The 22,436-nt window shown below is 37.8% G+C and overlaps 2 protein-coding genes across 2 annotated transcripts; both read left to right on the forward strand.

Annotated features, from left to right (window-relative positions):
* The first annotated feature begins 214 nt into the window (after window positions 1-214).
* Window positions 215-2,709, forward strand: LOC130450119 (uncharacterized). Its single transcript, XM_056788322.1, has 2 exons — window positions 215-323; window positions 382-2,709. Exons 1-2 carry the CDS (start codon window positions 233-235, stop codon window positions 1,050-1,052), a joined length of 762 nt encoding a protein of 253 aa, XP_056644300.1. The 5' UTR covers window positions 215-232; the 3' UTR covers window positions 1,053-2,709.
* LOC130450044 (uncharacterized) lies at window positions 2,611-3,867 on the forward strand. The gene has a single exon (XM_056788206.1). It carries the CDS (start codon window positions 2,611-2,613, stop codon window positions 3,865-3,867), a length of 1,257 nt encoding a protein of 418 aa, XP_056644184.1.
* Window positions 3,868-22,436: the final 18,569 nt, after the last annotated feature.

Here is a 22,436-nt window from a genome sequence, read left to right on the forward strand (position 1 = left end):
AATAGGAGCGCCAGCACGGCATTCGTCTTACCACACCCACTGGGGCCACATATAATGGCACGGAAAGAATTTGGCAACAATTTACCATGTTTGCCAACAGTTGGTGTTGAGGTGAAATCCAGATTTTCAATGGGTATAGTCTGCTCTTGTTGAATTATTTTCTTTGTGTGTGTCGTTTATCGTAGAACTACTCTTTAAATATAGGTGTCACCAATTAAGCGTGTCAGTCTTAATGTTGGTGTTTGAAGGAGAGGGTATTTTGAATTCTCTCATCAATAAACTACCTATTGAACTTCACTTACCTAGCTATCAGTACTGTGGACGTAAGTAAACCACCGCTAAGACTATTTTTTCCGAAAAAATTAATTGTTTTTTTTTTAGCTGGTACAAAATTGGAAAAACGTCTTGATCGTGGAGATCCGGGCATCAACCCCTTGGACGCTGCTTGTAAACAACACGATATTTCTTACTGGAAGAATAAGTCTCTCGAAGAACGACACAAAGCCGATCAGATACTTGAAGATAAAGCTTGGGCACGCGTCAAATCAAAAGACGCTTCAATGGGAGAGAAAGCTGCTGCATTACTTGTAACAGGCGGAATGAAGGTGAAAAGAAAGCTGGGAATGGGTTGTCGTCGTCGTCGCAAACGTCGTTCCTTGCATCGAGATGTTATTCTGAAAGTGGGAAAGTCATTGAAGAGAGGAACATCTTTGAAAGACACCGCAACGTTTGCCTTACGAGCAGCCAAAGCACTTATTAATGAATTTGGTGGCAAAAAAGAAGTCGAGGTTCCTCGAGTAATACCTGTAGCGAAATCCGGAGGTTTCCTACCACTTATTCCTTTGTTTGCCGGTCTTTCGGCACTTGGAGCTTTGTCAGGTGGTGCTGCTGGGATTGCAAAAACCGTCATTGATGCTAAGCATGCGCAAAAGAAATTGGAGGAAGATGTACGTCATAATAAGGCTATGGAACGTATAGGATCTGGCCTATACTTGAAAAAGTATTCAAAAGGTGGATTTGGATTGTATTTAAAAAAACAAAAAAAAAACTAATAAAGCTACCCAATCACGCACTATCTGACTTTGACATTGCGCATTATGCAAAATTACTTAAAATACCACATTTTCGAGGAGTTTTCATGCGAGACACCCTCCCCAAAGGCGGTCCTCAAAGACAAGAATGCGCAGTGGTTAATTTAGATGTTTCTAAGAATAGTGGGAGTCATTGGGTGGCTTACAGAAAGATAAACAACGATGTAGAGTATTTTGATTCATTTGGTAATTTGAAGCCGCCGAAAGAAGTTGTTGAATATCTGGGGGGAAAGAGTGCGAGAATTTTCTACAACAATACCCAATATCAAAACTACAATCAAATAAATTGCGGACATTTGTGTTTGAAATTTCTACAGCAACAATGACGAGCGTAGAACTATTACTACAACATATCTACCATGGAAAAACATTGAATAGTTTTACTGCCGAAGAACTAAAGCACTTTCCCATTGAACATCTAATAGAGTGTGTAAGACCTTGGGAATTGTTGGATATGTGGCATAAACTTCCCAATGAATATCGAGGAAATTTTGAACTACAAATACGACTACCTTGTTTCATCCATTACAACCGGCCTGATTGGACAACACATTGTGATGGTCCTCCGAGTTCTCAAGCCACTTGTTTTCTTTGTAACAATAAATAGAATAAACAAGTAGTATTATTTAAATTCAAACATCACCCGAATTCCATTAGTCACCATGTCACAGTTGCTGAGAGTAAACAGCATCAATCATGAATTTACCTTTCAACCTACTACGCCTATTGTGCTCGATCCGAATAATGATTACGAAATAGCTTTGCGATCTTTTCATTCTTATCACAGTATACCAAACATTGAAAATTGTAAGTTTTACTACTACGATACCAAGGGCAAGCTTCAAAGTTTTGATTTTCCCACAGGATGTTACGAAATTGCCGATCTTGAGGCGTTTATACGAGATAAATTGGGTGTGGACAATTCAACTAGACCAGAGGGTATATTTTCACTAAAACCCAATCACAATACGTTGAAATGTGAAATTTCCAGTAAATACAAAATTTCATTCAAAGAAGATAATAGTCTTGGGAGAATTTTGGGTTTTTCACCGAAAATACTCGACGCAAACAAAATACACTCGTCAGATCTCCCCGTCAAAATCATTAAAGTATCTAGTATTCGCTTCGATTGTAACATTACCACTGGAGCCTTCGATGCAAACAGACCTGCTCATACTATATACGAATTCGTCATACAAGTGGATCCAGGATATTCCATAGACGAAATTCCTCATAATTTGCTCTATTTACCTGTTATACCACAGCGTGAAATAACCAATATCACCGTCATCGCTTTAGACCAAGACGGTCAGCCTGTAAACTTTCGTGGAGAATTAAGTACGTTGGTGTTGGAGCTTAGAGCGCGCGAAGCAAATGGGGCTAATAATAAATCATAAAAGACAGTCTACAGAGCATTCAACTTCATTAGATAAGCTACCATCAAAGCTGAAGCAACTCACGTTCGCAAACAAATTGGTTCTGCAATCGTTGGGTTTTAAATTGAAAAAAAATGACAACAATGTATGGAAAACGTCAACGCCAAAACGACAACATGCCTCCAATGTTTGATATCTACCGTAAGCCGATGTTTGACGATTCAATTCGAAAGGCTGAATACAGAACCTATGCTCCATTTATAAAGTCATTCAATTGCAGTGACATTGTGGAGTTTAGCATTAATCAAGTTGATTCGTTCTTTGCAATGAGCGAAACTTTGTTGTGCATTAAAGGTTCGCTTGAAATACACGGAGCTGGTGACGTAAAATTAGCAAATAATGTTGGAGCCTTTCTATTCGATTCATGTACGTACAGTGAAAGTGCCAGGGAAATGGAAACAGTTCGGGACCCTGGAATAGTGAGTGCCGTACGTGCTATGACTTGTTATAACCAAGAAGATTCCAATCATATGGCTATAGCCGGCTGGAATTACCCGAAAGATCCTATTCTGAATGTTAGCGACAAGTCCTTCAACCTTCAAATACCTCTCAAACATATTTTCAGCATTTTCAACGATTATTCAATGATTACATGTGGGCGTCAAACAATACGACTAGTTCGGGCACGAAATGATAATGATTGCTTATATATTACTGAAAAGAATGTCTCTGGAACGCTCTCCACTACAACAGCTAAAATAAACATTACAAGCGTTGAGCTAAAAGTTAAACATATCTTTCCTAATGACGACATAAAATTAAATCTCATGAAATCCATTCAAAAAGATCAACCTATAGTTATTCCATTTAGGAAGTGGGAGTTACACGAATTACCCTCAATTACTAAAGGAGCAAGACATGAAGTTTGGGCTGTCAAGACATCCACTTCAGTTGAAAGACCTCGTTTTGTTATTGTTTTCTTTCAAACCGGCAAACGTAACTTGAGTACAGCTGACCCGACTTTATTTGACAATGCCGACGTACAAAGTATAAGACTGTCACTTAATGGTGACTTTTGGCCCAATGAAAGAATGCAATTGGATTTCGCTAAAACTGATTACAATGAAGCCTATTTTAACTATACTGAATTCTATCCCAACTACGCAAACTCCACACAGAAGCGCCCCCTGCTGGATTATTCTTCTTTCAAGAAACGAGCATTGTTTGTTATCGATTGTTCAAAACAGGAGGAAAGCATGAAGGCATCCACAGTCGATGTGAAACTTGACATTGAAGCAAACATAGGTTTTCCCGAAAATACCAAAGTCTATTGCATCATAATTCACGATTGTGTAATGGAATACTTCCCCCTCACCGAAATTGTTAGAAGCTTGAACTAGATGTTGTGTGAGTTAGTGTTCGAGCAGACGTCAACATGAGAGTAGCTTTTGTAGACATTCAAGGTTTTGTCGTAGACGGTCTTTTCGTTGCCAAAGAGCTCACCATAGAAATTGGCTTCAAAAGTTCACATTACATATTTTTACCACCGCAACCGTTTTCTACATTAAGTAACGAGGACAAAAAGACCACATCATACTTGGAAAGAAATGTGCACGGCATTCGATACTCTTCAGGAGATGTAGAATATTCTAAAGTAAATGAAATATTAGAAAACAAGTTAATGTATGCCGCAGACTACATTTACGTTCGAGGACAACAAAAAGTCGAGTTTCTGCAAAAGAAATGTCACATTTTCGGTATTTTTCCACATATTATTGACGTTTGCAAATTTGATGGTACACCCTGTGAAACTGGAAACTTTGCTCAAGATCCAAACCCCTGTCACGCATCTGGACTATTTTCATGTACTGAAAGAAATGTACAACGTCTCCGTCACTGGTTTTTAAATACTGTATTACCATTATAAATAAAGTTTTTTTTTAAATATGGGTTTTATTGAAACACTCTGTATATTCATCAACTTTTATATTACATGAAGATTGGAATTTTCGTTTTACAATTTTCAAAATAATTTTTAAAATTAAAACAAATACAGCCACTAATATTACACATGACATAGCAAAAACAGAATTAATTTCATTTTTTATATCCCCTTCTGTTCTGTTGAACATGGTGTAGGTTGAATACGTCTTAACGGATAAGTAGTTTGCGGCAGTCTACGGGCCAACTGATGGACCTCTTCTTTAGGCACCAAGTGAAGACTGCTCCACGTCACTTTCTTATCAAATAAACTAAGATTCTGCATTTGTTTCATAACCTCACTTTTATCTCCATAGAAAGCAATATCTTTCTTTAATTCACCAATGCTATTAATAAACTCTTCAATTCGACGTCTGTACTCTTCTGAAGACATATTACGAAAGAGAACATTCTCATACGTAGATACGTTTGATGATCGTTTGACGCAGCACTTGACGTTTGACTTAACGACGTGACGTTTGACGTAACGACGTGACGTTTGACGTAACGATGTGACGTTTGACGCAACGACAAGAGAGATACATTTCATGAATATTGTTTTACTGCTATTACATAAAGATATATTGGAAACTAACAAAAAAAACACAAGAATTTTAAAAATAATTTTATTATAATTTTATTATAAGAAAACGACAATATTCTACATTTATGAGAGAGAGAGAGAGAGAGATACATTCCATGAATATTGTTTTTACTGCATAGCGGCCTCAAAAGTATCAATGTCACTGTCTATATCAGAATCATCAAAACGATTATTTCTAGGCATCTCATGTAAATTATTAATACAGGACTCATGTGATTTTATCATGAATAAGACTTTGTTAAAACAACTCTGACACCAATAGGACATTTCTTGATATACACATTCAACAATTTCGTCACCATCAAATACTTCATGACAGTGATCATAATTAACAAAAATGTTCTTTTTTAAATATTTATGGACCGTTCTAAATACAAAATAACATGATTTACAAACATTTATACGATATTGTGGAAGCCAATATCCACTAGACCATACGCAGTAGGTAGATTCTTCAAACATATCTCCCCAATTTGTTTTACTTAATATAGTGTTTCTTAAATATAACGGTATTTCTTTATTATGGTCAATATATTCTATTCCAATGGATGAAGAATTTGGATTACTCTCAGCCTCTTTTATCATCGCATTCCATTTGTAAACAGGAAATTTTTTCACAATTTTTTTGGTCAATTTCCGAGGAAGAGGGGATTGCTCTGCGAAATCGGCTGCTGACTTTATCGTTTCACAAATTTTTATGATGCATAATTCCATTAATGTTGAGGAGTTCATTATCTACAAGAGAGTAAGTCTGGAATACTATAATGACCCCACGGCAGCGTATCATAACTATTGGTAATCAAATATCTTTTATCGTCATGAGGACTTAGCGCAATTTTTGTCTGTTCTATGCTATATACGTTATGAGCATATGACCTAATACAGCGTTGAGTAATATTTTTTTCTTTGAAATCATTTAAACAGTTTACATAATCTTCAAAATTTATTTTGTTTTTTACTACATTATATCGAACTCCTTTTGCCTTTTTTACTATTGCACCTGATTGAACTTTAAAAGAATACATTTTAGACCTCAAGCCTGCAAAATGAGTCATAATTTGGCCTTTGTTTTCATCTTTCATAACTCCCAGAACTTTTTTATTCACCTGTGGAATATTATAGTTATTATTGATGGGGTAATCTGAAGTATCGAATTTTGTTAAATCAGCTTTTAGTACCTCCTCATATGCATCATCACAGATGAGCTCATACACAAAACTGTCTGTGTCCATGTACATTAATTTACATCTATCAATACCCAATTTCGGAATCATGTAATCATAATGGAATTGATACATACACAGCTTCGACAAATCCAAAACTGTCATACCAACATAAAGAGGCTTATTGAAAACCAATTCTGATTTAGTGAGTTCTACTGCAATTAGGTTTTCATTAAAAGCTGTTCGACTATGAAACCTAACACTAGATATCAAATTTTTGGCGCGCCGTATCGACCATTCCAGGTTTTAACAAGTTTTACAATTCGGTGCTTCCGTATATTTTCCATCGTCTTTCCAAACACAGCATTATTTGCCAATTTATATAAATTTTTCTCAAAGTCATTGGTAGCTGCAGCCCTCAAACGAGTATTTAGTTCGATATAGGGCCGCAGCCATGCAGATTGATTGAATTTCAGAATTTTATGTATCTTTTTAATTTTCAAACCGTTGGCTAACATTTGTTTTAAATTACGATAGTGAACTGTGTATTCTTTTTTACAATAAAGCGTTGTCATTAATTTGGAATAATTTGAGCCTACAGGCTTGCGGTGTTCGGGAGCAAATGGAAAATCTCTGTGAAGATCATGTAATTCATGTGGATACTCCAAGTCTACTTGTAATATATATCCTACGGAAGAATTATCTGCCACAGACATAACATCAAAATTTTCATTATCTAACCATTCAAATCCTCCGTATGGTAATGGTTCACACATAGCCCACCCGTATAAATTATTGACGTCCAGGTAGAGTAAGTACTTTGAGGGTTTTGTAGAATCATATTCAGACATGTACTTATTGTTAGCATTCGATAATCTACTGCTACAAACCGAAATTCCTCCTCGAATTGCTTTCTCGATAAACATGATCATGTCTACGTCATGCAATAACTCTAATTTACATCCTACATATTTCAACATACAGTCCCAAGTATATCCAGGCATTGTATAGTACCATGCAGGGTCTAAACCATAAGTAATTGAACATTTTCTTCGAAATTGTTTGAAAACATCTGATAAAAGTAAAACATCGGTCTTTAAGTACAGATCAGAATACTGACCCAAATTTTCAATATCAAATGATTTCCACACTGCATGAGCATGAGAATACTTCTCAATACTGATGTTTTTATCCTCCAATTTATTATAAAATGCCTCTATTGGTGGTAGTTCACAAGTATTCAATTTTTCCCAACTATCTATAAAATCGTAACAGAAAACCCCTTTTTTGGCTATTAATTTAAATTGTTCGACACTTAAATTACTAAATTCTCTTTTGGAAATTTTTAAATCATTATCATTCAATGTGGCAGCTAATTCTTCCAAGGAAGCACCCAAAAACCTCAGTGAATCTATGAATCGAAACTTTATATTTGTATCTGAATCGTTAAGTGTAAATGAAATGTATTTTTCTTTATTTATGGGGAGTAAACTGATGTTTCCTCTTTTACTTAATTCCGAAATGATGAAATGGCTATCGTAGTTACTTAAGTTATGGAAAACTGTAGGTACAACAAACAGTTTTTTGAAATTTAAATTGCATGCTTGATGTGCAAAATTTCTAAACTTCCCCGTAAAATGATCGTGATCTCTAACAATGATATCTGTAGAGGAAAAACCCTTTTCACATATGTGACACATTGTTGCCACACGTAAATCTGGTTTTTCTTCCATAGGTGTAATAGTTTTAATTTCTGATTTAATACTTTCAGCTAAATTCGATAATTCATTTGCAAACCAATCCATGCAATCTCTACCTCTGTAGCTCTTGAAAAAACTCAAGTCTTCGTTGTAGCTACATTTTACATAGTAACCAGCACTATATGCTATATGTTTTTGATATCTATTTGTCTTATTATGAAGCTGTGTTTTATCTGTAAATTGTTCTAGCATGCACTCAAAGTCGGCATAAACTACAAAAGGCGTAGTTTGTTTGTATATATAATTTCTAAAACTAACAGATTCATATTTTGGAAAAGACATTTTATAATTATTTAATTCAGAGCATAATTTCAAGTGGACATTCAATTTACTTTCACTACTGAACTAATTTATGCAGCGATTGCAAATAAATTTTTTATATGTAGTTTTACTTAACTGACTATTAAACGTGACAAATCTTTGATCCAGCAGTAGTGATATGTGATTTCTGAATTGTCATTATCTATAGGAGGTGCTTCATAATCGTTTAGCTTTGGAAAATATGTATTTTGAATTAATAAAAGATTTACATGTTTCTCGTGTATTGATTTAGCAAGTCTTACTGGATATACTTTGTAAAATGGTTTTTTATTATTTATTTCAATTAAATCCAAGGCATAGACATTGACGGAAATGTTATTAGATTTTTCAAACTTTGAAATTTGATGCAGGGGCATCGGAGCTTCCAAGTCTTGTGTATTCAAGACTGTGCTATAATATGGATATGAGGAAGTGAGTTCTTTATGATTTTTGGCTGGGTACAAAGCACTAACAATTGACCAATAAAAACATGCTTGGTCAGAATTTTTAATGTTTATGCACCCTTGCTTTTTTTGAATAGGTTCTGGAAGTTTAATATAAGATGAGCCGTTTCCAATTTCAAATTTATTGATATTTACTTCTAAAGAAATAATTTTACTTAATGCAAAACCAGAGTCCCTCTCTTGAAATTCTGATAATTTAAAATTAATTTTATCTTTGACGTTCTCGAAAAACCATCGCTCTATATCGGCCGATACATCGATAATAGAATTTTTAGTCATAAAATAATGGAAACTAGAAATTTCATTTTCACCAGATTTTTTAATGAACTCTCCACAAAAACAAACATAAACTTTAACAACAGAATATTTTTTCCTAAAAATTTCCCTTATTTTATTTTTAAAAATTATTTGACAATCATTTAAAAATTGCGTTAAGTCCTTATGATATAAATTTACTATAAGTCCAGTTTTAATTCTGCTTGTAAATGCAGAAGCTACATTTTCCCATTTAACCCTATTTTTCAGTTTATTATTCAGCCCCATACCTATATTCCTATTTGAAATAAGTTGTTTAAAATGTTTGAAATGTCCTATGTATGTTTGTAATTTCCTAATTGTACCTACATGCAGTCCTCCTTTTTTAATTGCCAAATTACATACTTTAATTTGTTTTTTCAATCGATTCAACCAAATTCCACATCTCTATCCGTTATCTTATCAAACAATATTTTTCTGACATTTTTAATGACTTGCAGTAAATTTTCAGATTTTTTTACAATATTCATGGTACTCACCTCTCTCTCTCTCTCTCTCTCTGTGTGTGTCTTAGGCACGTCTATAGTTCCTCAATTTCAAATGACGCTAGCCGTTGATTTTTTCCAACATCCACTAATCCCTTGAATATAATTCCGTATTTTTCCTTTTCAAATTCTTCAATGACTGGTTTGTAGACACTTGTGACTCTTTGCGGTAAAAACACTACTTCTGTATCTAAATCCAATAAAACTGATTCTCCGAATTTGGAATTGACTATTGACTGGTTTTTCTCTTGCTGGCAGTGGAAGAGACTGACTCCAACACAATGAAACATCTTATTTATACTCATGGCACTATCTCCATACTATTGTGATAGAATGTTCTAGAAAAAATATTTTATTTGCGGCAATTTTGTAATTTTTTTAATTTCCTGTACATGTGGTCCATATGGTTTCCGATTATTCTAATAAATTTTCACTGTTTCCTGTACATGTGGTCCATTTGGTTTAGAAATATTCTTATCAATTTCCTGCGTTATCAAAAATTTCTTATTAATAGGTAAAAGTTATCTTAAGATTGGCGTTCGGGAATTTCCAGAAAAAAATTTTTAATAAGAGTTTATTTCAAAATATACAACATCATTGATAAAAAGAAATTATTTTTGTTAATAAAATTTTGAGATGATTTAAAAGGTCTCCATTTGGACATGGAATATCGAAAACGTTCCAATTAAAGGGTCCGGCTGCAACAAGTTTTTTAGTAAACTCATTATATTTGTAGTATGTGGTGTTTTTGAAAAAGTACATGTGTCCGTCAATGTACTGGAATGCTCCTGTAACATCTGTGGGTAGTCCAGGGAAAATATCTTTTATTTGTCCTCTATTCCGAACAGTTTTCAAGTTCTTGTCAAATTCAATATAATTACTGTTATTATAAAATACATATATTTTCCCATGATTGCTTTGAAATATTGTGTTTATTTGAGAATTCTTAGGTATAATTAAATTATTTTCCTCAAGTATTTGTAGAGCGGGAAAATCTGCTACATAGTATTTACGGTCATTGACTGCTATTAAATTATCTGAAGAACTTTGAAAAATCTGAATTATGGGACCCACTTCTTCAGGTAAATAATCATCGAGTATTTCTGGTTGCGAGGGAATAAGTTTCGAGTTCAAATCAATTTTCCATAGGGAATTTTCATTAATAATATATAAATGGTAATTTTCAAATTCACCAGTCATGGCAATGAACATATACTCCGGTGTTATGTCGCATAAATTTTTATCCGATTCATTTGGTTGATGTGCAAGTGTCTTTGTAGTCGGTGGCAGCGCTGATGTGGGTTTGAAAGGATTATTTACATATCTATTGATTGGTCCATAAAGAGCTTCAAGGGCCATTTTATCATCCTCATCCAATTTAGGAGCAATGTTGAATTGATACCATGGATACATTATTGCTGTCTCAATATCACTGTGAGCAATTCCTAAAATATGCCCAATTTCATGAATTAATACCATAAGTAGGCTAGTCTGATCTTCTGAACTTGATCCATCCAAACTTAAATCCCACTTCTCATCAGCATCAATATGAAGCTCTATACAACTGTTGCCTTTTGGGAAATAAGCATGTGCCAACACCTTACCGGGACCATCAAATGTACTGGAGCACTCACCTCTACCTTGGCAATTTGCTCGAAAATAGTGCTTTCCCCGTACAACTGTAATAGATATATCGGGAGCATAAGGCCGTATTTTGTGTATTAATTCAAATTTAAACTTTGAACTGTTACTCCACACTTCAAAAGCCTTTTTGGTTACTTTAAGATATTCTGGAGTTGCCTGAGGGAAATACCATTTCAAATCAAATTTTGACCATTTTGATTTAACTCTAAAAGAATGATCATCGTCAGAAGCTGCTTCACTCACATTACATCTTGGTCTATTTAGAAGTTGAATTGTATTTTCATCTAATTCTCCCGTTGCAGGTATATTATATCTTTCTTGAAAACTCAACAAATAATCCTCAAGTTTAGTCAAATCATTTTCATTTGCGTACCCGAACCGGTGTAAATACTTCATAGCATACTGTTGGTCGACAACGCATAGTACTGGACATAGTACTGCAGCTAATATAATGATTAACATGATCTTCACTCTTCTGCTATCCTCAAAAAACTAATTTCCAATCACATTAATAACGGAATATATAATTTTTAAAAAACCTAAAGACTTTTAACCGACCTGGTATATCATCGCAACAAATCTGTCTCGATTACGTGCATGATACCTTACATTGACAAAAATCTCTTTTTATTTATACGTTATACTTTTATGTTACAGGATTAGCGAATAATGGTATATATATATATATAATTTTTTAAAACCCAAAGACTTTTAACCGACCTGGTATATCAGCGCTCCCGCTCATCGCAACGAAACTTTACGCATGCGCAAAAACGAAGTCTCTCTCTCTCTCTCTTACACATTGTCTCGCTGCTCTCTCTCTAACACACGGTTTTCCCTATTTCTGTAGTCGTGCATACGTTGTTCATCTACTTACAACTTTTATATGTTACACCTCGAACAGTTTCTATTCTCATAAAACTTTAAACTAACCTAACCTAACCTAACCTAACCTTTTTTTTAGTGTGGATGGGCAAATCTTATAATACCAATCAGAAAGTGTCCCAGATGTGCATCGCTTCACACAACCTAACCTAACATACATCTATCTGTTTATTTTTGGACAAGTACCTATATCGAGCGGCAATCTAATTTCATAATACTTTTTTCCCTTTGTATTACTATTTCATACAACTTTTATATAACACACCTCGGACGGCTTCTACATACAAAACATCTCCATTCAATTTTCGCAATTCATCTTTTTCGACAAGTTCTTATATCCTACCGGCCAGAAGACAAACTAAACACGGTTTTATAGACACTAGCGCCCTCTGCCGGCCAAACGCCAAACTTAACACGGTTTTATAGACACTAGCGCCCTCTGCCGGCCAAACGCCAAACTTAACACGGTTTTATAGACACTAGCGCCCTCTGCCGGCCAGACGCCAAACTTATTATGGTTTTATAGACACTATCGCCCCCTGCCGGCCAGACGCCAAACTTAACACGGTTTTATAGATAATAGCGCCCTCTGCCGGCCAGACGCCAATCTTGATAGGGTTTTATAGACACTATCGCCCTCTGCCGGCCAGGCGCCAAACTTGACACGGTTTTATAGACACGATTTTTTTTTTCGTTATTATTACTATTTTATACAACTTTTATATGTTACACCTCGAACAGTTTCTATTCTCATAAAACTTTAAACTAACCTAACCTAACCTAACCTAACCTAACCTATCCTAACCTAACCTAACCTAACCTAACCTAACCTATCCTGTCCTAACCTAACCTAACCTAACCTTTTTTTTAGTGTGGATGGGCAAATCTTCATAATACCAATCAGAAAGTGTCCCAGATGTGCATCGCTTCACACAACCTAACCTAACATACATCTATCTCTTTATTTTTGGACAAGTACCTATATCGAGCGGCAATCTAATTTCATAATACTTTTTTCCCTTTGTATTACTATTTTCATACAACTTTTATATAACACACCTCGGACGGCTTCTACATACAGAACATCTCCATTCAATTTTCGCAATTCATCTTTTTCGACAAGTTCTTATATCCTACCGGCCAGAAGACAAACTAAACACGGTTTTATAGAAACTAGCGCCCTCTGCCGGCCAAACGCCAAACTTAACACGGTTTTATAGACACTAGCGCCCTCTGCCGGCCAGACGCCAAACTTTACACGGTTTTATAGACACTAGCGCCCCCTGCCGGCCAGACGCCAAACTTAACACGGTTTTATAGACACTAGCGCCCTCTGCCGGCCAGACGCCAAACTTGACACGGTTTGATAGACACTAGCGTCCTCTGCCGGCCAAACGCCAAACTTAACGCGGTTTTATAGACACCAGCGCCCCCTGCCGGCCAGACGCCAAACTTTACACGGTTTTATAGACACTAGCGCCCTCTGCCGGCCAGACGCCAAACTTGACACGGTTTTATAGACACTAGCGCCCTCTGCCGGCCAAACTCCAAACTTAACACGTTTTTATATACACTAGCGCCCTTTGCCGGCCAGACGCCAAACTTGACACGGTTTTATAGACACGATTTTTTTTTCGTTATTATTACTATTTCATACAACTTTTATATGTTACACCTCGAACAGTTTCTATTCTCATAAAATCTAAACTAACCTAACCTAACCTAACCTATCCTATCCTAACCTAACCTAACCTAACCTAACCTTTTTTTTAGTGTGGATGGGCAAATCTTATAATACCAATCAGAAAGTGTCCCAGATGTGCATCGCTCCACACAACCTAACCTAACATACATCTATCTCTTTATTTTTGGACAAGTACCTATATCGAGCGGCAATCTAATTTCATAATACTTTTTTTCCTTTGTATTACTATTTTCATACAACTTTTATATGTTACACTCCGAACGGCTTCTACATACAGAACACCCCCATTCAATTTTCACAATTGATCTTTATCGACAATTCCATACATCGAGCGAACATCTAATTTCATAATACTTTGGTTTCCATAATTCTAACTATTTGCATACAACTTTTATATAACACACCTTGGACGGCTTCTACATACAAAACATCTCCATTCAATTTTCGCAATTCATCTTTTTCGACAAGTTCTTATATCCTACCGGCCAGAAGACAAACTAAACACGGTTTTATAGACACTAGCGCCCTCTGCCGGCCAAACGCCAAACTTAACACGGTTTTATAGACACTAGCGCCCCCTGCCGGCCATACGCCAAACTTAACACGGTTTTATAGACACTAGTGCCCCCTGCCGGCCAGACGCCAAACTTTACACCGTTTTATAGGCACTAGCGCCCTCTGCCGGCCAGACGCCAAACTTGACACGGTTTTATAGACACTAGCGCCCTCTGCCGGCCAAACGCCAAACTTAACACGGTTTTATAGACACTAGCGCCCTCTGCCGGCCAAGCGCCAAACTTAACAAGGTTTCATAGACACTAGCGCCCTCTGCCGGTCAGACGCCAAACTTGACACGGTTTTATAGACACTAGCGCCCTCTGCCGGCCAGATGCCAAACTTGACACGGTTTTATAGACACGATTTTTTTTTTTTCGTTATTATTACTATTTCATACAACTTTTATATGTTACACCTCGAACAGTTTCTATTCTCATAAAACTTTAAACTAACCTAACCTAACCTAACCTAACCTTTTTTTTAGTGTGGATGGGCAAATCTTATAATACCAATCAGAAAGGGTCCCAGATGTGCATCGCTCCACACAACCTAACCTAACATACATCTATCTCTTTATTTTTGGACAAATACCTATATCGAGCGGCAATCTAATTTCATAATACTTTTTTCCCTTTGTATTACTATTTTCATACAACTTTTATATAACACACCTCGGACGGCTTCTACATACAAAACATCTCCATTCAATTTTCGCAATTCATCTTTTTCGACAAGTTCTTATATCCTACCGGCCAGAAGACAAACTAAACACGGTTTTATAGACACTAGCGCCCTCTGCCGGAAAAACGCCAAACTTAACACGGTTTTATAGACACTAGCGCCCTCTGCCGGCCAGACGCCAAACTTAACACGGTTTTATAGACACTAGTGCCCCCTGCCGGCCAGACGCCAAACTTTACACGGTTTTATAGTCACTAGCGCCCTCTGCCGGCCAGACGCCAAACTTGACACGGTTTTATAGACACTAGCGCCCTCTGCCGGCCAAACGCCAAACTTAACACGGTTTTATAGACACTAGCGCCCTCTGCTGACCAAGCGCCAAACTTAACACGGTTTTATAGACACTAGCGCCCTCTGCCGGCCAAGCGCCAAACTTAACACGGTTTTATAGACACTAGCGCCCTCTGCCGGTCAGCCGCCAAACTTGACACGGTTTTATAGACACTAGCGCCCTCTGCCGGCCAGATGCCAAACTTGACACGGTTTTATAGACACGATTTTTTTTTTCGTTATTATTACTATTTCATACAACTTTTATATGTTACACCTCGAACAGTTTCTATTCTCATAAAACTTTAAACTAACCTAACCTAACCTAACCTAACCTAACCTAACCTTTTTTTTAGTGTGGATGGGCAAATCTTATAATACCAATCAGAAAGTGTCCCAGATGTGCATCGCTTCACACAACCTAACCTAACATACATCTATCTCTTTATTTTTGGACAAGTACCTATATCGAGCGGCAATCTAATTTCATAATACTTTTTTCCCTTTGTATTACTATTTTCATACAACTTTTATATAACACACCTCGGACGGCTTCTACATACAAAACATCTCCATTCAATTTTCGCAATTCATCTTTTTCGACAAGTTATTATATCCTACCGGCCAGAAGACAAACTAAACACGGTTTTATAGACACTAGCGCCCTCTGCCGGCCAAACGCCAAACTTAACACGGTTTTATAGACCCCCATTCAATTTTCACAATTGATCTTTATCGACAATTCCATACATCGAGCGAACATCTAATTTCATAATACTTTGGTTTCCATAATTCTAACTATTTGCATACAACTTTTATATAACACACCTTGGACGGCTTCTACATACAAAACATCTCCATTCAATTTTCGCAATTCATCTTTTTCGACAAGTTCTTATATCCTACCGGCCAGAAGACAAACTTAACACGGTTTTATAGACACTAGCGCCCTCTGCCGGCCAGACGCCAAGCTTAACACGGTTTTATAGACACTAGTGCCCCCTGCCGGCCAGACGCCAAACTTTACACGGTTTTATAGTCACTAGCGCCCTCTGCCGGCCAGACGCCAAACTTGACACGGTTTTATAGACACTAGCGCCCTCTGCCGGCCAAACGCCAAACTTAACACGGTTTTATAGACACTAGCGCCCTCTGCCGGCCAAGCGTCAAACTTTACAAGGTTTCATAGACACTAGCGCCCTCTGCCGGTCAGACGCCAAACTTGACACGGTTTTATAGACACTAGCGCCCTCTGCCGGCCAGATGCCAAACTTGACACGGTTTTATAGACACGATTTTTTTTTTCGTTATTATTACTATTTCATACAACTTTTATATGTTACACCTCGAACAGTTTCTATTCTCATAAAACTTTAAACTAACCTAACCTAACCTAACCTAACCTTTTTTTTAGTGTGGATGGGCAAATCTTATAATACCAATCAGAAAGTGTTCCAGATGTGCATCGCTTCACACAACCTAACCTAACATACATCTATCTCTTTATTTTTGGACAAGTACCTATATCGAGCGGCAATCTAATTTCATAATACTTCTTTCCCTTTGTATTACTATTTCCATACAACTTTTATATAACACACCTCGGACGGCTTCTACATACAAAACATCTCCATTCAATTGTCGCAATTCATCTTTTTCGACAAGTTCTTATATCCTACCGGCTAGAAGACAAACTAAACACGGTTTTATAGACACTAGCGCCCTCTGCCGGCCAAACGCCAAACTCAACACGGTTTTATAGACACTAGCGCCCTCTGCCGGCCAAACGCCAAACTTAATACGGTTTTATAGACACTAGCGCCCTCTGCCGGCCAGACGCCAAGCTTAACACGGTTTTATAGACACTAGTGCCCCCTGCCGGCCAGACGCCAAACTTTACACGGTTTTATAGACACTAGCGCCCTCTGCCGGCCAAGCGCCAAACTTAACACGGTTTTATAGACACTAGCGCCCTCTGCCGGTCAGCCGCCAAACTTGACACGGTTTTATAGACACTAGCGCCCTCTGCCGGCCAGATGCCAAACTTGACACGGTTTTATAGACACGATTTTTTTTTTCGTTATTATTACTATTTCATACAACTTTTATATGTTACACCTCGAACAGTTTCTATTCTCATAAAACTTTAAACTAACCTAACCTAACCTAACCTAACCTTTTTTTTAGTGTGGATGGGCAAATCTTATAATACCAATCAGAAAGTGTCCCAGATGTGCATCGCTTCACACAACCTAACCTAACATACATCTATCTCTTTATTTTTGGACAAGTACCTATATCGAGCGGCAATCTAATTTCATAATACTTTTTTCCCTTTGTATTACTATTTCATACAACTTTTATATAACACACCTCGGACGGCTTCTATTCTCATAAAACTTTAAACTAACCTAACCTAACCTAACCTAACCTAACCTAACCTAACCTAACCTTTTTTTTAGTGTGGATGGGCAAATCTTATAATACCAATCAGAAACTGTCCCAGATGTGCATCGCTTCACACAACCTAACCTAACATACATCTATCTCTTTATTTTTGGACAAGTACCTATATCGAGCGGCAATCTAATTTCATAATACTTTTTTCCCTTTGTATTACTATTTTCATACAACTTTTATATAACACACCTCGGACGGCTTCTACATACAAAACATCTCCATTCAATTTTCGCAATTCATCTTTTTCGACAAGTTATTATATCCTACCGGCCAGAAGACAAACTAAACACGGTTTTATAGACACTAGCGCCCTCTGCCGGCCAAACGCCAAACTTAACACGGTTTTATAGACACTAGCGCCCTCTGCCGGCCAAGCGCCAAACTTAACACGGTTTTATAGACACTAGCGCCCTCTGCCGGCCAAACGCCAAACTTAACACGGTTTTATAGACACTAGCGCTCTCTGCCGGCCAAACGCCAAACTTAACACGGTTTTATAGACACTAGCGCCCTCTGCCGGCCAGGCGCCAAACTTGACACGGTTTTATAGACACTAGCGCCCTCTGCCGGCCAAGCGCCAAACTTAACTCGGTTTTATAGACACTAGCGCCCTCTGCCGGTCAGCCGCCAAACTTGACACGGTTTTATAGACACTAGCGCCCTCTGCCGGCCAGATGCCAAACTTGACACGGTTTTATAGACACTAGCGCCCTCTGCCGGCCAAGCGCCAAACTTAACACGGTTTTATAGACACTAGCGCCCTCTGCCGGTCAGCCGCCAAACTTGACACGGTTTTATAGACACTAGCGCCCTCTGCCGGCCAGATGCCAAACTTGACACGGTTTTATAGACACGATTTTTTTTTTCGTTATTATTACTATTTCATACAACTTTTATATGTTACACCTCGAACAGTTTCTATTCTCATAAAACTTTAAACTAACCTAACCTAACCTAACCTAACCTTTTTTTTAGTGTGGATGGGCAAATCTTATAATACCAATCAGAAAGTGTCCCAGATGTGCATCGCTTCACACAACCTAACCTAACATACATCTATCTCTTTATTTTTGGACAAGTACCTATATCGAGCGGCAATCTAATTTCATAATACTTTTTTCCCTTTGTATTACTATTTCATACAACTTTTATATAACACACCTCGGACGGCTTCTATTCTCATAAAACTTTAAACTAACCTAACCTAACCTAACCTAACCTAACCTAACCTAACCTAACCTTTTTTTTAGTGTGGATGGGCAAATCTTATAATACCAATCAGAAACTGTCCCAGATGTGCATCGCTTCACACAACCTAACCTAACATACATCTATCTCTTTATTTTTGGACAAGTACCTATATCGAGCGGCAATCTAATTTCATAATACTTTTTTCCCTTTGTATTACTATTTTCATACAACTTTTATATAACACACCTCGGACGGCTTCTACATACAAAACATCTCCATTCAATTTTCGCAATTCATCTTTTTCGACAAGTTATTATATCCTACCGGCCAGAAGACAAACTAAACACGGTTTTATAGACACTAGCGCCCTCTGCCGGCCAAACGCCAAACTTAACACGGTTTTATAGACACTAGCGCCCTCTGCCGGCCAAGCGCCAAACTTAACACGGTTTTATAGACACTAGCGCCCTCTGCCGGCCAAACGCCAAACTTAACACGGTTTTATAGACACTAGCGCTCTCTGCCGGCCAAACGCCAAACTTAACACGGTTTTATAGACACTAGCGCCCTCTGCCGGCCAGGCGCCAAACTTGACACGGTTTTATAGACACTAGCGCCCTCTGCCGGCCAAGCGCCAAACTTAACTCGGTTTTATAGACACTAGCGCCCTCTGCCGGTCAGCCGCCAAACTTGACACGGTTTTATAGACACTAGCGCCCTCTGCCGGCCAGATGCCAAACTTGACACGGTTTTATAGACACGATTTTTTTTTTTTTCGTTATTATTACTATTTCATACAACTTTTATATGTTACACCTCGAACAGTTTCTATTCTCATAAAACTTTAAACTAACCTAACCTAACCTAACCTAACCTATCCTAACCTAACCTAACCTAACCTAACCTATCCTATCCTAACCTAACCTAACCTAACCTGTTTTTTAGTGTGGATGGGCAAATCTTCATAATACCAATCAGAAAGTGTCCCAGATGTGCATCGCTTCACACAACCTAACCTAACATACATCTATCTCTTTATTTTTGGACAAGTACCTATATCGAGCGGCAATCTAATTTCATAATACTTTTTTCCCTTTGTATTACTATTTTCATACAACTTTTATATAACATACCTCGGACGGCTTCTACATACAAAACATCTCCATTCAATTTTCACAATTGATCTTATTCGACAATTTCATACATCGAGCGAACATCTATTTCCATACAACTTTTATATAACACACCTCGAACGGCTTCTACATAAAAAACATCTCCATTCAATTTCCGCAATTCATCTTTTTCGACAAGTTCTTATATCCTACCGGCCAGAAGACAAACTAAACACGGTTTTATAGACACTAGCGACCTCTGCCGGCCAAACGCCAATCTTAACACGGTTTTATAGACACTAGCCCCCTCTGCCGGCGAGACGCCAAACTTAACACGGTTTTATAGACACTAGCGCCCCCAGCCGGCCAGACGCCAAACTTAACACGGTTTTATAGACACTAGCGCCCTCTGCCGGCCAGACGCCAAACTTGACACGGTTTTATAGACACTAGCGCCCTCTGCCGGCCAAACGCCAAACTTAACACGGTTTTATAGACACTAGCGCCCTCTGCCAGCCAGACGCCAAACTTGACACGGTTTTATATACACTAGCGCCCTCTGCCCGCCAAACGCCAAACATAACACGGTTTTATAGACACTAGCCCCCTCTGCCGGCGAGACGCCAAACTTAACACGGTTTTATAGACACTAGCGCCCCCAGCCGGCCAGATGCCAACCTTTACACGGTTTTATAGACACTAGCGCCCTCTTGCCGGCCAGACGCCAAACTTGACACGGTTTTATAGACACTAGCGCCCTCTGCCGGCCAAACGCCAAACTTGACACGGTTTTATAGACACTAGCGCCCTCTGCCGGCCAAACGCCAAACTTAACACGGTTTTATAGACACTAGCGCCCTCTGCCGGCCAGACGCCAAACTTGACACGGTTTTATATACACTAGCGCCCTCTGCCGGCCAGGCGCCAAACTTGACACGGTTTTATAGACACGATTTTTTTTTTCGTTATTATTACTATTTCATACAACTTTTATATGTTACACCTCGAACAGTTTCTATTCTCATAAAACTTTAAACTAACCTAACCTAACCTAACCTAACCTTTTTTTTAGTGTGGATGGGCAAATCTTATAATACCAATCAGAAAGTGTCCCAGATGTGCATCGCTTCACACAACCTAACCTAACATACATCTATCTCTTTATTTTTGGACAAGTACCTATATCGAGCGGCAATCTAATTTCATAATACTTTTTTCCCTTTGTATTACTATTTCATACAACTTTTATATAACACACCTCGGACGGCTTCTATTCTCATAAAACTTTAAACTAACCTAACCTAACCTAACCTAACCTAACCTAACCTAACCTAACCTAACCTTTTTTTTAGTGTGGATGGGCAAATCTTATAATACCAATCAGAAAGTGTCCCAGATGTGCATCGCTTCACACAACCTAACCTAACATACATCTATCTCTTTATTTTTGGACAAGTACCTATATCGAGCGGCAATCTAATTTCATAATACTTTTTTCCCTTTGTATTACTATTTTCATACAACTTTTATATAACACACCTCGGACGGCTTCTACATACAAAACATCTCCATTCAATTTTCGCAATTCATCTTTTTCGACAAGTTATTATATCCTACCGGCCAGAAGACAAACTAAACACGGTTTTATAGACACTAGCGCCCTCTGCCGGCCAAACGCCAAACTTAACACGGTTTTATAGACACTAGCGCTCTCTGCCGGCCAAACGCCAAACTTAACACGGTTTTATAGAAACTAGCGCCCTCTGCCGGCCAGGCGCCAAACTTGACACGGTTTTATAGACACGATTTTTTTTTTCGTTATTATTACTATTTTATACAACTTTTATATGTTACACCTCGAACAGTTTCTATTCTCATAAAACTTTAAACTAACCTAACCTAACCTAACCTAACCTAACCTATCCTAACCTAACCTAACCTAACCTAACCTAACCTATCCTATCCTAACCTAACCTAACCTAACCTTTTTTTTAGTGTGGATGGGCAAATCTTCATAATACCAATCAGAAAGTGTCCCAGATGTGCATCGCTTCACACAACCTAACCTAACATACATCTATCTCTTTATTTTTGGACAAGTACCTATATCGAGCGGCAATCTAATTTCATAATACTTTTTTCCCTTTGTATTACTATTTTCATACAACTTTTATATAACACACCTCGGACGGCTTCTACATACAGAACATCTCCATTCAATTTTCGCAATTCATCTTTTTCGACAAGTTCTTATATCCTACCGGCCAGAAGACAAACTAAACACGGTTTTATAGAAACTAGCGCCCTCTGCCGGCCAAACGCCAAACTTAAC

This window comes from Diorhabda sublineata, chromosome 11, assembly GCF_026230105.1.
Source record: "Diorhabda sublineata isolate icDioSubl1.1 chromosome 11, icDioSubl1.1, whole genome shotgun sequence".
Lineage (NCBI taxonomy): Eukaryota > Metazoa > Arthropoda > Insecta > Coleoptera > Chrysomelidae > Diorhabda > Diorhabda sublineata.

What these genes read in the sequence shown, in the direction of transcription:
- LOC130450119 (XM_056788322.1), top strand. Translation starts at nt 233, where the DNA reads ATGTTGGTGTTTGAAGGAGAGGGTATTTTGAATTCTCTCATCAATAAA. An exon ending in TAGCTATCAGTACTGTGGAC is followed by an intron (nt 324 to 381) that starts GTAAGTAAACCA and finishes TTTTTTTTTTAG; the next exon opens with CTGGTACAAAATTGGAAAAA.
- LOC130450044 (XM_056788206.1), top strand. Translation starts at nt 2,611, where the DNA reads ATGTATGGAAAACGTCAACGCCAAAACGACAACATGCCTCCAATGTTT.